General features: G+C 35.1%; 1 protein-coding gene across 25 annotated transcripts in view; it reads left to right on the top strand.

The window, feature by feature from the left end:
• NCOA1 (nuclear receptor coactivator 1) overlaps nt 1–19225 on the top strand; it is a 250453-nt gene that overhangs the window by 150548 nt on the left and 80680 nt on the right. For all 25 annotated transcript variants that reach the window (XM_070235838.1, XM_023619408.2, XM_070235849.1 and 22 more), the window contains 3 exons: nt 4962–5067; nt 13042–13208; nt 19053–19150. In XM_070235838.1, the coding sequence (XP_070091939.1) occupies nt 4979–5067; nt 13042–13208; nt 19053–19150 (354 nt within the window). In that variant the 5' untranslated portion in view covers nt 4962–4978. The remainder of the gene's footprint in view (nt 1–4961; nt 5068–13041; nt 13209–19052; nt 19151–19225) is intronic.

Below are 19225 nucleotides of genomic sequence, written 5' to 3'. Positions count from 1 at the left end.
GGATGAATGAACAAAATGTCATAATCCAAACAATGGAAAATTACTCAGCCATAAAATGGGCAATGAAAATCTTCAAGTCCCTATCCTTTCTTATCACATGAGAGAAATTTCAATTGTCATTGAAATGAAAAGACAAAATTGAAAGCTTCTTTTGGAAAACCCTGGGTTTGAGAAACCCAGTTTGAGAAACAATACTTTATTGCAGCTCTCAGAGTGTCCCTCTCATTGTATCTGTGCTCCTCTGTGCTAATTGCATGGTGAGTATTTTAAAGTATATTATTAGAGTTGTTTAACTAATGGTTACTGATTTTTCAGAATGCAGTTCTCAGCTAAATCTGGGAGATGAATGACAAATTTCTTATGTAGAAATTTCTGACTCAACTGAAAAATAAAGCCCTGACCTATTTCTTCAGCCTCACCTATTTGATTTAGTCTGGTCCATTTGAACAGAGATAGATATGGTTTCGGGTTCCTAAAACTGCTCTCTAGAGATTGCATGAGATTGTTTGGGTATAATTTAGCAACTGTTTTTAAATCAACAGGGTACTTTTACTTAGAAACCTTACCTCTTTTTAAAAGATGATATGCAAATTGATTTCCTGAAACCAACATTTCTTTTCTTAATGAACCCTATTTAAGTACCCTTGCTGCCAAATATAAAGCCATTCCACAAATAGAACAGCTATAATAGTTTTCACTCATCAGAGGTTTTGCATTCCGCTATCTGTTTATTGTGTTTTGTAAATAGAAAGCAGTTAATGCCAGAATCATATCATCAGCAAATTGTTGCTGACTCTCTCATAGCTTCTTGACTACTGCTTCTTATTTTGGTGGGCCAGCTGCCTGGCTGCTGTTGAATTGTTATCTGCTGTCTCCTCAGCTCCAGAAGCTCAGATAAATTTAGCAGATATCAATCTCTAGCCAGTAGTCTGAGGGTAGCATAGTATGAGGAATCTCCTTTTCAATCCAGATTTATTTGTTGCTTAAAATTATCCAATATGTGAGATTGTATTATTTAGGTTTACAGTTGTATAACTGCAACTTGTCTTTGTGTCTCTGCAGTACTGTGAAATATTGTAGGAGGTTTCTCCAAAATAGTAGATCTTTATACCTTTTCAAAATTGGAAGAGATGTTTTCCAATTTCTAGACCAAGAAGGTAATTTTTTTTTCCGTTGAAAACAGAGGAACAAGGATTTCAAGAAAGCTCAATTTCTCAGGTATAGGAAAGAATTCCAAAGTGTTATGAAAGATTCCAGAAAATGTTTAACGATAAAAAAATTTTAAATATCCTTTAAAATTTTTAACTGTCATCGTTAGTAAAATAACTTACTTTTAACTCATCACCTATTTTAGCTTCTATATCTTTTCGGCATTATGTTAGATATTGGATATACGGTAAAAAGATCTAGTAACTAGCTTTAAGTTCACAGTCTAGAAGGGGAGACAAACAAGAGAATTACAATTTATAGCATATTATAAAAAGAAATATGTGCCCAGGAGTATTTTGAGTCAGTAGAATTCAGATGGGTAAGTTCTCAGATGGATATAACCTAATGTCTTTGGAGGCAGAGAAGATGGCCAGCTAAGGAAACAAGAAGTGGCCCTTAAGCATGAAGTGGGAGTTAGCTAACTCTTTTCTTTTGGATTTTAGCAAACTCTAAAGTCTTATCTTTCATTTTCTTCCCTGTTCATAATTTCCTTCTGTCTTTTATTTCTACTTTTGCTTAAAAAAGTTTAGAGTTGATGCTTCTTCATTATCATAAATTTATTGCATAATTTCATTTTTATATTAATAATTTAAAAATATTTACATTGTATTTCCGTGTGAAAATAAAATTAAGTGGCTTCTTTACTTCTGTGATATTTGGTTAACCTCATTTATGCGTTTGTGAATCTCCATAGGAAAAGAAGGTAGCAGTCTTATTTACTAGAGTAATATATCACTTAGCTGATTCTTCTTGTTTTGTGTATGGATTTCAGAATGGATGCTAACAAAACTATTTTCGAATCTTTCAACATCTGTTTTATTGTGGTGATTGTTGTTGCAAGGCCAGCATGTTTGCCTTTGCATTGAAGTTTTCCACCTTAACCTGTAATTATTTTCTTTATCATAGGTCCTTCCTCTTCCCCCGAGAAGAGGTTTAACAAATGTTTTAAACAGATGTTTTTTAGTGATGACATCAATCCCTAATGCAGCTCATTTATTTATCATTAATAAAAATCTGGAACTTAAAGTTCATCACGTTTTATACATGTTGAGTTTGAGGTGACAGTGGGATATCCAAATGGAAGTCCATTTAGCAGTTGGAAACTTAGATACCAAATTACTGAGATGAGACAGAATACACTTATCCTTCATAGAAGAAGTCTTAGAATGAAAATCAGATCTTGTCAATCCTATGTTCTTAACCCTCCAATGATTGCCTGATTCACTCAGAGTAAAGCTGTAGTCCTTAAAATGGGTTTTAAGGCCTACCATCTTGTAGCCTCCCATTCTCTCTCTAACCCATCTCCTACTCCCTCACTCCCCAGTTCTAGCCACGCTAATTCCTTTCATGTTTCTCAGAAAACATAGTTATGCCCTGGCCTTGAAGCTTTATGGCCCTCCCCTTTTCCCTTGCCAGAAGAACTCTTCCTCCAAATATCATTCTCCCTCCTTCAAGTCTTTGTTCATATCTCACCTTCTCAGTGAGGCCTTTCCTAATTACTTTACTTGAAATTGCTGTGCCTCACTTTCCACACACCTAAGCCTCTATTTTTGCCTTATTTTTCTCCATAGCACTTATCATCTTCTAATATAGTACATAATTTACTTTTTTATTTTTTTATTGTCTCTTTCCCTCACAATAGAATGAAGTTCTATAAGGACAGAGATTTTTATAAATTTTATTCACAGCTGTATCCGCATACCTAGAACAGAGACTGGCATATAGTAGGAGCTCAATAAATATTTGTTGCTAACTTAAGTTGGGCTACCCACGTTAAGATCAATTTAAAGTTTTCTGACTAATTTGCTGAGAATATAGAATATTACCAAGGATTTTCTTTTTAAAATCTTTTCTTAGGGTTGAAACTAAAATTAACATATATAATCTATATATGTATATAGTCATGCACCAAAAAATGACATTTCAGTCAATGATGGACTGCATACACGACAGTGGTCCTGTAAGATTAGTACCACATAGCCTATGTGTGTAGTAGGCTATACCATCTAGGTTTGTGTAAGTATAGTCTATGATGTTCGAACAATAATGAAATCACCTGACGACGCATTTCTCAGAACGTATACCTGTCGTTAAGTGACGCTGACTGTATATAGATATTATATAGTGTATAGCATATATAGTCTATGTATAGATTATATATATGTAATGTATAATACATAACTTATATAATTATAAACACTTGATTAGACAGGCATTTAGTCCCTCATTCACCAAATTCTATAATAGACACATAATAGGTGAGAGCTGATGCAAACTTTGTATATTACATTAAGAAGGTTGAATGAATCCTCATTCACTAAATGAGGATTTAGTGAAGGGTTGTAAGCAAGAGACTGACATGATTAGACTTGCATTTTTGATAGCCTACTCTGGTAGCTTAGGGAGACCATCTGGGAAGCTATTTTACAAGTCCAGCAAGAGATGATGAGAGGAGAATATGAGGAAGGGATGGATTTTAGAAATATTTAGGAAATAAAAATTGACAAATCTTGGTGTTTGTCTGCATGTGGGGTATGAGATAAGAGGCTAGAATGACTCCAGTGTACCAACTGAGAGGAGAAAATACATGAAGAGGAGATGTTAAGTAATTTTGGAAAGTTGAGTTTGAAGTGCCTCTGTGACATCTGAATGCAGATGACTGGTGAAGAGTTGGATTATGGGTCTAATCTGGGCTAGTGATGGAGATTTGGGAGTAATCAGTATTGAGATGTTTTTTGAAACCATGTTGAGTGAGTGATATCACCCCAGAATAATGTATAATAAGAGGGAAAAAGAAGCCTAGGACATTATAACCTTGAGGAATTCTAACCCCAAAGAATTAGGCAAAAAGTACTGAGAATAAGGTAAGAAGAAAACTGCACTAATTCTCCTTTTACAAGGGTAAATGGAGTGAAAGAGAATGGAGAGGTGTGTTGTTTGACAATAGTAAAAATCCAAAAGGTAGTGATGAATATAAGGCCAGGGATAGGATTCTGAGTTTCATTAGGGATTCAGCAGAGAATAATGGTTGATAGGGACAGATCGGAAGGGATCTTTATGTGCAGTCACCAACTGGCACAACATGTGAGAGGAGACCTGGCTGGTGTGCTAGGGGAGATGACTTTGTGTTCTCTGGCATCTATACCAAGATCCTAACATAGACTAAACATTTGATCTTTGTCGTCTGACTACATGAACCCAAGGTTAGGAGTATAGAATTCAAAGTTGGTGAGTACAGTTCAAAATCCAAATCTAGTTATATTGCTTTAACTTTAATCATATATGTATCGTTTATTTTCCTATCTATATAAAATCCTAAGCCTTATGGGTAAAAGTTGTTTTAAATCCTTTTGTGAAGTAGAATCCAAAATAGGTAAATATAAAAAATAATTTCTCTGACTCCCAGTTATACATTCAACTTTTACGTTTACATACAAAGTGATTTTTTTCTTCGGAAAAAACCTCAGTATCTAATTATTCTAACAATATTTTTGATCCTAATTGATCTCTACAGTTTCATAAAGGAGTATTAATTTCATTTTAAAGATACAAAAAAGAAAGTGTAGAAACACTAAATAGCTGATGACTCCTGTGCTTTTGTATAGATGTGGATGCTTTTATGATGGCTGTAATTTATCCATTCATTGAGAGACTACAATGCTTAGATATTTTCTAACGTAAGGGAGCTTCCTCCTCCTGATGGTTGGAAAGTTCATCAGGCTAGATTTCTTATTGTTGTCTTTCCTTTTTAGGTGTGAAGTTTTTCAACATGAGTGGCCTTGGGGACAGTTCATCCGACCCTGCTAACCCAGACTCACATAAGAGAAAAGGATCGCCATGTGACACATTGGCATCAAGGTAGGAACACTCTTTTCTTAGTCTATTTCTGGAAGAGCTGCTTTATCATTTTCATTGCCACTTTAGAGCTTTTGTTTCATCTACTCCAGGTTTACTGGCCTTCTTTGAGGCCCTCGTACTCACTGTGTTCTCTTCCTTCTTCTAGACCTTTATACATGCTGTTCCCTCAATCCAGCTTGCTCCCTCTTGATTTCCTGTAGTCATCACCTATGCATTCTCCAGATTCCAGCTTATTCATTAGTTCCTTAAAGGGAGCTTTCTCCTCCTTCCTTAACTACTAGGTCAAATCTCCCCCATTTATATATCTGTCTCACATATATTTTTATAGCTCCCATCCATAATTGCAGGTTTTTATAATTTTTGTGATTATTTCATGAATCCCTGGCTTCTCCACTACACTCTAAGCTGCCATTTGGTAAAGACCTTCCCTGTTCCTGCTCATCATTTTATCCCAGTTCCTAGCACAATGTGTGGCTTAAATATAGTAAATATTTGTCTAATGAGTAAATAAATCTATTGTACTATTTAACTGCTATTTTAGAATATTATGATATTAGTGGAACTAAGAAATATATTGTTATAATATCGGATTTTAAAGAATGATTATTTGTGGAATTAAACATTTGTGTATTATAAGAAATACAATCACCTTAAATAGGCTGAAAGACACTTAATGCTAAGGAGACTCTAACAAATGCCAGATAGAGAAGAGACCTCTATCACAGCAAAGGTGCAGCTTCCTACCTGAGAGGAAAAGAGTGGGAAATTCCATTCCATCTTCTAGGATCTAGAGTAGAGTTTCTCAACCTTTGTAATATTGTCATTGTCAGCCAGATAGTTCTTTGTTGTGGAGAGCTATCCTGTATATTGTAGGATGTTTAGCAGTATCCCTGGCTTCTACACAGTAGGTGCCAGTAGCATCTTTATATCAGTTATGATAACCAAAATGTCACAGCAGTTGTGATAATCAAAAATGTCTCCAAACACTATCAGATGTCCTCTGGGGGTGGGGAAGGCAGTATGGCCCCCAGTTGCTAATCACTGACCTAGACAGTAAAGTGGCAGAAGACTCTTCTGTCGTTAGATTATATGCTTCTTTCTCATGGGGGGAAAAAGAAAGAATTTTAACAGGAGAGTGCCAGGACTCCAGGCTGGAGAAAGAAAAGCGACTATTTTTCTTAACCTGTTCAGAGAACTCTCATAGAGATGATACCCTAAATAGTCATAATCACAGGTAATATCCAGATGCTAGCAGGAATGTTGATATGAAGATACAATCCAGATTTGTGTTGTCAGCCTTAGTGTTCTTGTTTATATCTATATATAAAGCCAGTCCTTCTTAAAGGAAAACTTTAACTTTAACTTAACTTTAATAAAAAAAACTATTACCTCTTACAGTTAATTTTTTTATTTGGGGAAATTTTTAAATCTGTAAAAGAATAGAGACTAGGACACTAGTCTAGTCCAGGATACTTAGTCTAGGAAACTAGTATACCTACTACATATAATTGATCATATTTTTCTGTATTGTTAGTATTTTGTTAATATTTTATCATAGTTCCATAGTCTTGTTTAAATAAAAGAGACAAAATAATGATTAAATTGATTTGTCTGCAGTTAATTCCTCCAATCTGTTTTTAATAATTATATATATAAGTATCCATAAACAATACAGAATGTTTATTACATTTACATAAATTGTATAATACTGTATATATTTTAATACAATATACTTTTTTCAGCATGGATCTTGAGATATAAATATACATAGATTCATTCAGTCCTATTAACTTTTGATTAATATCGTATTAATCAAATATACGATGTTTGAAAAATCCATTTCCCTACAGATAGACATTCCCTGTAGATCAACACCTTTTTGTTATAAATTTTCACTGTTAACAGCCAGCACTGCAGCAGACATCCTCATACACGTCCTATTTTATGCATAAGAGTTTCTTTAGGATCTGAGCACATTTTTATGTTAACTAGGTAATTACCGCATTGCTCTTCAAATGACACGCACTGAGAGTTCCTCTTTTCTCACATCCTAACCCACACTTCTCCTCACTTTAGCTTTTTGCCAGTCTGATGATTGTGGGGTTATAGTTTTAAGTACATTTCCCTGATAATTAGATAAGTTGATCATGATTGTTTTTCTTCCCCATTCTGTTTTCCTCGTATGTGAATTTCCTGGTTGTGTCTTTTGCCCATATTCCTGCTGGGTTGTTTGTCCTTTTTCTTTTTATTTGTAAGAGGTATTTTTAATTTTCTAGTTAATAATCTTTTTTGCTTTTATTTGATGCAAATATCTTCTCCAGCCTGTTTAACTCTGTTTGTGATGTCTGCTGACATACTTTAGAACTTCAGGTTTTTCATGTGTCAAGCTTTTTTGGGGTCTTGTTTAAGAATTTTTTCCTCTATTCCAAGGCCTTAAATGTATTTTTATATTTTTTCTTCTAATACATATTTGTAGTTCTAATTAATTTGGAATTTATTTTTGTGTATAATATAAGATAGGGACCTAATTTAATTTTTTCCCCATATAGAACATCAGTGATTGTAACCCTATCCTTTCCCTGCTTTTATGCTGTTACCTTTATCATAGTCCAAGTTCCTACGTAGATAGGGATCTGGTTCTGAACTTTCCTAGGACAATCACCTTGATATTTGATGGGGCAAGTCACTCTTCTTGTTATTTTTCAAAATTGTTTTCTCTGTTCTTAGCCGTTTATGCTGTCATATAGATTTTAGAATCAGTTCTTTAAGTTTCCCCTAAAAAAATCCTTCTTGGATTTGGATTAGAATTTCATATACTTTTATCAATTAAATTGGGGAGAACTGACATTCTTATGATGTAGACTTTAGATTCTAGAGTGTTCTTGTTTATGAATATAAGGCTTTTCATTTATTGAAATCTTCACTGTTCTTCAATAATAATTTATAATCTTCCCCGTGAATGTCTGGCCCATCTTTACTTGAGATATTCCAGGGTACCATAGAGGTTTTATTGCTTTTGGGAGTGGTATTGTTTTGTCTATTGTATTTTCTAATTGGCAGTTATTAATGCATAGGCATGCTAATAATTTGCGAGTATTGATCTCAAATACGTCCGTTGCTCTCAATTTTGTTATGTGTTTTAATGGCTTATCTGTAGACTCTGTTTGATTTTTTGGTGTGTACATAATCATGTAATTACAAATATCAAAATTGTGATTTATTTTTCTCTTCTTAGATGTCTTAAAGATAATTATCTTAGCATGTTTGCTTTAAAAATATTTGGAGGCATCATCTCTTTCAGGTTTATAAGTAATGGGCTTCAGTTTTAATAAAGTGATATTTTTGATGTGGTAAACTAAACATTTGTGATTTCGAAACTGATTGAGTTTGTGCATGAATACCACCTTGTACTGTTTCTTTTGGTTTTATTATTATATACTGTTTCCTCAGATTGTGAACTCATGAAGTATAAAGAGCGTATGTTAGACCTCAGGGTATTCTCAGCCCTGTGTACAAGAGCCCTGGATAGGGGTATTGCTCAGTAATTGTTTGGTGGGGTGAGATGCCGCATATTCCGTTCCTTAACTCTTCCGGGAGAATGAGGATTAAAATGCCAATCTTAAAATGGTGGGTAGCTCTGCCTTCTACTTGTTTAACATTTCTAATTCAGTTCAACAAGAGCTTGTTAAATGTCTACTATTCAACCAGCATCATGTGTGTGATGTTATAAGGATGTAAGTGAAGTGTGAGACATGTTTTCTTATGTCTCACAGTCTCTCTTATGATGTCAAGGAGTTTACAGATCTGGTCATGCCACGTGCTCTTCTTAAACCCTTCTGGGCTCCCCCTTGCTCTGAAAAGAAATAATCATAATCCAGGTGATGATAATAGATAACATTTATTGAGCTAATAGTATATGCCAGGAACTCTGCCAGCATGTTAATGCATCATCTTTTTAATCTTCACAAAGCCCTAGGAGATAATTAACGTCATTATCCCAATTTTCGGATAAGGAAATCAAAGTTTAGAGAAGTTAAATTACTATTAAGTAACTTGTCCAGGATTACATAGCTAGTAAATGACAGAGGAAGTTTGAATTTGTGTTTTTAAGCAATATGCATGCTTTTTACCATGGCGTACAAGAGCCCTTGTGATCTGGCCCAGACCTCAGCTCTTGCCCTTTTGTTTCTTATCACACTGAACTACTTACAGGTTCTTTAACTTGACATTTCTCTCTTACTTTGTACCTTTGAAAAAAACTTTTTTTTTCTTTCAGGAAACCAGTTTCTCCCTACGACTAGGTATAGACATCTCATTCTCCAGGTCTAGGTGCCATCTCTATGCTCTTCTATGGTATAATCTTGTCACATAGTATTGTAACAGCCTGTTCTTTTTCTTTGTTTTCCGAACTAATTGGAGGCTGCATCTGATCTACTCCTGGATCCTTAGGATGCAGTACATGGTTATCTGGCACATAATAAGTATAGAAGCATTTGTTGAGGAAGCTAGTAAGTTGAAAAAAAAATGTGAGAAGATAACTCATAGTAGCCTTAACTACTGTTAATGTATGTATGCAATATAAATGGAAATAAAGTGGGTTAGTGAGAGGAGAAATGTAGGTGGCCCGAAGTAATAAAGAAAGCTTTCTTTTCCATTAAGGTAGAATTTTTTTGTCATTTCCACCCTTCCTTAAGTTTTGACTTTATTTGAACATATCTGTTCTCATTTTCTATCCTTGCTTATTAGTTTGAGATGGTGGTAGTGATTTTCCTAGTCTCATCTTAAGTCATTTTATAGACACCATACCATTTCATTACTCTTAGAGTCTTGCTTCCTCTGTCACCTCTCTGCCTATCCTGCCCATTCTATCACTTTACTTTTTCTTTTATGCTACAGTGGTTTCAAGTGTTTCAATTTTATGTAAAGCTTAATGTCACACACCAATTTGGGAGTCCCACTAAGTGAATCCAATTTAGTCACATTGAGACTTAGATCCATAGATTTAAACAGATGATACTTTAGACTGAATCTACTAAATAAATCTAGTATCAATTAGGTTGTCTAATGTAAAATCAGATGTTCTTGAAAACACTCTCAGGTTGCAGAGCTGGAGTTCTCTAAAACCTTGTATATGTCAAAATTTATGTTACTCATTTTCTTCGTGCCTCATTTTCAATGCCTTGGTGTGAAATTAGTCAAAATGTCTTGCTGCATGTACTCGCTGTGAAAGTTGTGAGATAAAGTTTTACTAAGTAAAATGAGACTAATTCCTTAATAATGAAATATTCAAAAGATATGGAATGTGTAATTGTTATAGTTTTAAAATTTGGTTTTGTTTTGGGATGTGTACCATTTAGCAGCATTTTGTTTTATGTAGGTAAATACATTTGATTAGTTGACTTGGTTCTTTTTGACTTACTATGTTGTTATGTAAATGATGTCACTTTTATAGTCTTCTTTTAATCAAGAAAAGTAAATGGTATTTTAATTGTTGCCAATTATGAACTTTTTAGCAACTGATCTTTCCTTCTTTTTTCTACCACTTTCATATACAGCCAAATGATTTTTTTTTTTTTTTTTTTTTTGTTAAGGAAGATTTGCCCTGAGCTAACATCCATTGCCAATCCTCTTCTTTTTTGCTTGAGGAGGATTAGCCCTGGGCTAACATCTGTGCCAGTCTTCCCCTATTTTGTATGTGGGATGCCTCCACAGCATGGCTGATGAGTGGAGTAGGTCCACACCCAGGATCCGAACCTGAAAACCCCAGGACACTGAAGCAGAGTGTGCAGAACTTTAACCACTCGGCCAGGGGTCAGTCCCTCAGCCAAATTATTTTGATGGCTGCTTATAAAACAAACAGCTACTTGTGACCAGTCTCTCTTATGATGTTAATTTGACAATAGAAAAATTCATCTTAAAGTAATACTTTATTGTCTTTGTATGTGTTACATAAAACAAGTTGCCTGATGACTTGGTTATAATAGGCCAGGGGTAAAGACTGGAAAACAAAAATGAACCATAAGCAGTCAACATATTTGAATGAATGTAAAGCACTAGCTGTTTGCATTGATGTCCTTTACTCTCATTATTTTGCTTTAATATAAATCGAGTTTGGTTTTATTACTTTTTTAAAATTTATTTATTTTTTTTTTTATTGAGGTCATAATGGTTTATAACATTGTGTAATTTCAGGTGTACGTTATTGTTTATCAGTTTCTGTATAGACTGCATTGTGCTCACCACCAATAGTCTGATTTTTATCCATCGCCATACACATGTGCTCCATTACCCCTTTTGCCCACTCCCTAACTTCTGTCCCCTCTGCTGACCACTAATCTGTTCTCTTTATCCATGTGTTTATCTACCACATATGAGTGAAATCACACAGTGTTTGTCTTTCTCTGTCTGGCTATTTTGCTTAACATCGTACCCTCAAGGTCCATCCATGTTGTTGTGAATGGGAGGATTTTGTCTTTTTTTATGGCTGAGTTGTATTCCATTGTATATATATACCACATCTTCTTTCCCCAGTCAGTTGAAGAACACTTGGGTTGCTTCCATCTCTTGGCTATTGTGAATAATGCTGCAGTGAACATAGGGGTGCATAATTCTCTTTGAATTGTTGATTTCAAGTTGTTTGGATAAATAACGATAGCTGAGTCACATGGTATTTCTATTTTAAACTTTTTTTTTTTGCTGAGGAAGTTTTGCCCTGGGCTAACATCTGTTGCCAGTCTTCCTCTATTTTATATGTGAGCTGCCACCACTGCATGGCCACTGACGAGTGGTATAGGTCTGCACCTGGGAACTGAACCTGGGCTGCCAAAGCAGAGTGTGCCAAACTTAACCACTAGGCCTTGGGCACTGGCCCTCTTTTTAATTTTTTGAGAATTCTCCATACTGTTTCCATACTGGCTGCACCAGTTTGCATTCCCACCAGCAGTCTATGAGGGTTCTCTTTTCTCCACATCCTCTCTAACATTTGTTAACTTTTGTCTTGTTAATTATAGCCATTCTGACAGGTGTAAGGTGGTATCTCATTATAGTTTTGATTTGCATTTCCCTAAGAATTAGTGATGTTGAACGTCTTTTCATGTGCCTGTGGGCCATCTGTATATCTTCTTTGGAAAAATATCTGTTCATATTTCTGCCTATTTTTTGATCAGGTTGTTTTGTTGTTGTTGAGTTGTTTGAATTCTTTATATATTTTGGAAATTAACCCTTTGTTGCATATATGATTTGCAAATATTTTCTGCCACTTGGTGGATTGTCTTTTCTTTTTGTTCATGATTTCCTTTGCCTCGCTGAAGCTTTTTAATCTGATGTAGTCTGTATTTATTACATTTATCAGAACTTAGAAGTAGATGATTTTTTCTTTTTAGGACAAAGTTGTATATAAAAGACACTGTTGTCTGTACCTTTGTCTCTAATTATTGATTTATTGTTATTTTTACTTTTTAGGTGGATACTTTTTTCTTTTTGATGAGGACCAACTAATGGTCTAATCATTATAAGAATCAAATTTATCAGATTTCTAATTATAACTTACTCGAATTCTAGTATACTCTGCCCTGCTTAATTTACAATAGTTATTTGAAAATTCAGATTTTCTATTTTAAGGAGTTATTGTTTAGAATGTAAAATAATTGCAAATGCAGCTTGTATATGTACTGTGTACCTCCTTTTAATGTCTAGTATTCATTGGTTATTTGAAATATTCAGTGTATACACATCATTGAGGAAATACATCTGTGATAGCAGTCATTCTCTATGTATTTTAGCCAGAATTGTTTTCTGCACTTTGATATTTTGTGGTATCTGTTTTTTAGGTGTGAATTTAAATTGTTTTCTAAATCTGGTTTTATATTCTGGATAAAAACAGATCTCTCTAAATGTGTAGACATTAAATACTTGATCAGAGAAGGAAATATGGTAGTAGAAATGGACACTAACTGGATTTTCTTTGTGTAACAGCACTGAAAAGAGGCGCAGGGAGCAAGAAAATAAATACTTAGAAGAGCTAGCTGAGTTATTGTCTGCCAACATCAGTGACATTGACAGCTTGAGTGTAAAACCAGACAAATGCAAGATTTTGAAGAAGACAGTCGATCAGATACAGCTAATGAAGAGAATGGAACAAGGTAAAAAAACCAAACAACCCTCGTGGCTGCGTGCTTTGTTATTAACACATTTACAATATGCAATTTTTTTTTTTAAGAAATTGCATTCAACTTCGTGATTTTATTAAAGAAACATTTTTGTTTAGATGCTGTTTATTTTAGAAAGTGAATCTGAGAGCTTTCTTGTTACAACAAAGTGGCATATTAACTTGAACGCTGGTTGCCTTGGGAGATTATGGGACCCAGTATCATGGGAGATTGATTCAGGAGGCACAAGTTGTGATGTCAGACCTGAGGCTCTGGCATAGAGTTGAAAGACATTAACTCAGTAATGGGAAATCCTTCCATCTGAATAATAAGCTTGTCTAGGCTCTGGGTGAGAGAAACAGCCTCCTCTGAGAAAACAGTGATGTATTTTTAATAATGGTTTATATTTATACTCTCCATATTTACTCGGGACCCCATACCACAAAACCCCTGGGTTGCCTACTAGAAACAAAGACAAAGCACTTTGGAGGAACACTCCCACACCTGGCCCCATGGGATTCCCAAAGAAAAAGTGCTTCTCAGTGATTTTTATGCTAAAAATTTATATAAGATATGAGGAAGTAATCTATGGTGAGTAAGAGAGCAAATAAACAGAAGGCCCAAAAGAAGTTCAGAGCAGTAGTAGCAATGTAAAAAGACTATGAACAAATATGTTTAAAATGATTAAAGTGATATACTTTTAAGGTTTTAGAAGCTGAAAAATGGATAATCTGGTGATAACTGATTTGGCAGACAGGAGAAACTGATATTGTAAGCCTGCAGGGGGAGAGCCAACAAGAGGCTTCATGGCCTCTTCCCTGCCTGGTGTTGAAACCCTGGCGGCCTGGTTCATACTCCCTGAGCCAAAGATGGAGGGTTCCTCTGGGGAAATGGAGCAGTCCAAAGGAAAAGGCACACAGACACTGCACTTGGGAGTGATTGATCCTGAAATGAAAAATTCAGCTCCTTGCCTTGCCCCTACACTTCACACAGCTGCCAGTGAGCATTTTAGTACCTCATCTTTAATAATAATGAAAATCTTATGAGGAAAGCTGAATATAAAAGAGATTAAACCAAGCAGACAAACAGAAAAAAGGGAGCTCTGAGGAAGGAGAGAAATGCAGGGAGTGGAAGGAAATTTAAAATAACCATACTGTCGCTTAGAGACAAGAGGGAAGGTATTTCATCCATGAAGTAAGAATAAGATGTGATAAAATGAAACATTCAAAACAGCAAATAACTTCTAGAACTTAAAAATAAGATAGCTGAAAAAGCTTCATCTTTACCTTGTTTTTTACTCTTTGCCTACTCATACTCTCTGTCCCAACCAATCCAGGCACACTCTGCCTCACGTATTTGCCGCTGCTATTCCCTCTGTCTGGAATGCTCTTCCCCAGATATCCACAAGGCTCACTCCCTCATCCCTTTCATATCTTTGTTCAAATATTTCTTCTCAGTGAAGTTGTCCCTAATTACCCTAATATACACACACACACACCTCTCTACATCTTCCTTCATTTGTTTTCCCCACAGTATTTTTTTATATCTAACATATTGCATGTTTTATTTGTTTATCATCTGCCTGCCCCCACCAGGGCTCCATGAGGCAAGGATTTTTGTTTGTTCACCATTGTGTTCTCAACACCTAAAACATTTCCTGGATACATAGTAGACTTTGAATAAACATTTGTTGAATAAATGGATGAAGGGTTGAAAGATAATTTGAAGGAATCCCATAGAAAGTAAAATAAAAACACAAGCAAATGGAAAATGAGAGAAAGATGAGAAATATACAGGATTAGTTCGGGAAGTGTATCATATATTGAGTTCCAGAAAATGAGAACAGACCAAATAGAAGGGAGGAAATTATAAGAGAAATGATACTAGGAAAAAAAAACCCACAACACCTTCTCAGAATTAGATATGAATTTCCAGATTGAAAACACTCATAGTACCCAACACAGTGAATAAAAAAGAAAGAAAGAAAATTGACACCAATGCACAATTTCCAGGCACCAGAGAGAAAAAAACGAGAGGAAAAAACACACACACACTAGATTACTTTCAGAATGTGTCCAGATTTCTAAATAACAACACTGAAAATGAGAATTCTAGACCTAGAATTCTGTGTTCATCCATGAAGTATGAGTACAAAATGAAAAAATGGAACACACAGAGTAGCTGATGACTGACCAAATTGAGAGGAATTTTTCAGCTCTTTAGGAGAGTTTAGGGAGGGTTAAACTACACACAGAAAAAGCAAAACACAAAAATGAGAACTGTACATTATAGCACACATCTTGGTTCATTTGTGAACTGTATTTATGTAGCCATAGTAACAGATATTAAATATTGATCTAAAAATTATTGGAACCATATTGGGAAGATAGAAGAAGGGGAAATGTGTGTGGAAGGTTGATGTGAGTAAGTTAAATTCTTACCTTTCATCATAGCATGTTAGATTATGTCTAACATGGACACAGGATATAGCGAATAAGCATGTTACTGAGAAATATGGAATGTATTAGTTAGGATGCAGACTATGATATAAGAGACCCAAAGTACAGTGGCTTTAACAAGATAGTCTAGTTATGACATGTGTCAGATTCAGATTTCTTCCATCTTTTTTGCTGTGCCGTTCCTAGGTATTGCCATTATCCATGCCGTCAGACATGGCTCCCCTATCCACATCCCAGCTGACAAGAGCAGAAGGAAGAAAACGGGAAGGCATGCTTCTTCCTTTTAAGGATGAGACTCAGAAATTGCATGTCACTTCTCTTCACATCCCTTAGACGGAATCTAGTCACATAGCCAATCCTGCCTTGAGTTTTGCCTAAAATTTTAAATGTTTTGTTTTTCACACATAGTTATTTAATCTACTTGGACTTGATGGTTTATGTTTTTTTGGAACTTGTTTGAAAAACAAAAAGTCTTAATGTTATAAACAGGTGAAATGATGAAGGAAGTACATCTTAGAACTAAATGAGAAACTCCTATACTGTGGTAATAAAAAGGTAAATAACCCAATTAAAAAATGGGCAAAGGCCCTGAATAGACATTTTTCCAAAGAAGACATGCAGATGACCAATAAGCACATGAAAAACATGATCAATATCATTAGCCATCAGAGAAATGCAAATCAAAACCACAGTGAGATACCACTTTATACCCACTAGGATGGCTATAATCAAAAAGACAATAACAGATGTTGGTGAGGATGGGAGAAATTGGAACCCTCACGCCCTGCTGGTGGGAATGTAAAGTTGTGCAACCACTTTGGAAAACAGTCCAGTAGTTCCTCAAATTGTTAAACATGGAGTAACCATATGGCCCAGTAATTGCACTTGTAGGTATATACTCAAGAGAAATGAAAACATATGTCCACAGAAAAACTTGCACGCAAGTGTTCATTGCAGCATTATTCATGAATAACTGCAAAGTAGAAACAGCCCTTATATCTGTCAATTGATCAACGGGTAAATAAAATGAGGTATACCTATACAATGGAATATTATTTGATAATAAAAAGGGATGAAGTACTGATAAATGCTTCAACATGGATGAACCTTGAAAACACTATGCTAAGCAAAAGAAGCCAGTCATAAAGGACCACATATTGTATGATTCCATTTATATAAAATGTCCAGAATAGGCAAATCCATAGAGACAGAAAGTAGATTAGTGATTGCCTAGGGCTTGATAATGTTGGAAAACTGAGAAGTGACTGCTAAAGGTTACGGGGTTTCTTTTTGGGGTGATGAAGGTGTTTTAAAAATTTATTGTGATGGTGGTTGCACAACTCTGTGACTATACTAAAACCATTAAATTGTATGCTTTCAATGTGTAAATGGTATGCTATGTGAATACCATTCAATCAATACCATTTAGCTCAATAAAACTGTTATTATAGGGAATGGCCTGGTGGCGCAGTGATTAAGTGTGCACATTCCACTTCAGCGGCCCAGGGTTCGCCAGTTTGGATCCTGGGTGCAGACATGGTACCGCTTGGCAAGCCATGCTGTGGTAGGCGTCATCCCACGTATAAAGTAGAGGAAGATGGGCACAAATGTTAGTTCAGGGCCAGTCTTCCTCAGCAAAAAGATGAGGATTGGTGGCAGATGTTAGCTCAGGGCTGATCTTCCTCAAAAAAAACGCAACAAACTTATTATAAGTACTATATGAGATAACATTTTATACCCATTAGATTCACAAAAATTAAAAAACAGTAGTGATAACAATTGTCAGGATACAGAAAAACAAAAACCTTTCTATGTTATTAGTGGTACAACCTCTTTGGAGAGCAATTTGTCAAGCTTAGTAACGTTGAAAATACATAGACCCTATGATCCAGCAATTTCACCTCTAGTATTTACCCTAAAGAAACTGTCACACATGTACAAAAGAGAAAATACTGAAAATAATCTATTACAGCACTGTATGTAGTAGTCGAAAGGGTTATCAGTAGGGGACTAGGCAATCAACTGTGGGTTATTCATATGATATAATACTAAACAGCAGTACAAATGAATGAATCAAATCCGTATATATCAATATGGTTAAATCTCAAACATAATATTGAGTGAAAAAAGCAAGTTGAAAAAGTCTATGTATATTTATGTAAACTTTAAAATACAAAGCAATAATATATTGTTCATGAAATCATGCATATGCAGTTAAAGTATAAAATCATAAAATCATGGTTAGAAATGATTAGACTGACCTCAGAATACCGGTTACTTCTTTCTTTTTCTTTTTTTCCAAAGATTGGCGGCTAACAACTGTTGCCAATCTTCTTCTTATTTTTTTCTTCTCCCCAAATTCCCCCAGTACATAGTTGTATATTTTAATTGTTGGTCCTTCTAGTTGTGGCTTGTGGGATGCTGCCTCAGCATGGCCTGATGAGTGGTGCCATGTCCGCGCCCAGGATCCAAACGAGTGAAACCCCGGGCCATCGAAGCGGAGGGCACGAACTTAACCACTGGGCCACAGAGTGGCCCCTACTGGTTCCTTCTAAAGAGGGTCAGAGGAGGAATGGTGGCGGGCTTTAGCTCTTTTTGCAGCATTTTATTTATTTAATAAGGAAAGACCTGAAGCAAATAATATTAATGTGAAAAATGAATGGTGGCCATGTGAATGTGTGCTGTATCATTTTCTGTATTTTTTGGAATATTTGAAATATTTCATATTTTATAGTGAAAAAATGAATCTCTGTATTCAGTAATACCAAATTTGGTTTTTGGTGAACTGATGGATTGGAAACTTTATTTAAGTATGATACAGCTTTAACATGCTGGATAGATTTTTCAACTTCACCACACAAAAGAATTCCAAATCATTTAGCAGTTACAGTTTTGTCAATCAGATCATCATGCCATGAATGTGACAGGTTACCTAGTTCATACAGGCTCACAAAAGGAAAAAATCATATCTTCACTCTCCTATAGCAATTGATCAAATCAGAAGAGGAGAAAGAAAAATAGAGGAAATAATCATTCTTTTACATTTTATCTATTTCTTTAAAACTTTTGGTGTAGACTTTTTAAAAAGGCTATGTATTTATACCATTTTCCTCATTGTTGGAACACTGGACTTGGTAGGTCTGAATTCAAATCCTCCTGCAGCCACTTATTAATTATGATTTGGGGCATATTACTTAACCTTTGTGACCCTCAATTTATTATCCATAAAATGAGTATAATTAAGATTGAATATGAAAATGTCTAGATAATAAATAAATGTTATTTGAATCTAAAATTGCATGAATCTGTGTCTTCATAAATTTGCCATTGTAGAAATGAGCCCTTTCTGGATGTGTGATTTTTTGTTTCTCTATTACAGAGAAATCAACAACTGATGATGAAGTGCAGAAGTCAGACATCTCATCAAGTAGTCAAGGAGTGATAGAAAAGGAATCCTTGGGACCTCTTCTTTTGGAGGTAGCTGTTCTTGTTGACTCAGAAAGTGATCAAAATATTTGTTCTAGCCAATTTGGTTTTTTTCTTTATCTTCTT

The sequence above is a fragment of the Equus caballus genome, chromosome 15, assembly GCF_041296265.1.
Source record: "Equus caballus isolate H_3958 breed thoroughbred chromosome 15, TB-T2T, whole genome shotgun sequence".
In the NCBI taxonomy this organism is placed as follows: domain Eukaryota; kingdom Metazoa; phylum Chordata; class Mammalia; order Perissodactyla; family Equidae; genus Equus; species Equus caballus.
The sequence above is the reverse complement of the archived record's forward strand: the minus strand, read 5'-3'. Positions and strand labels throughout refer to the sequence as shown.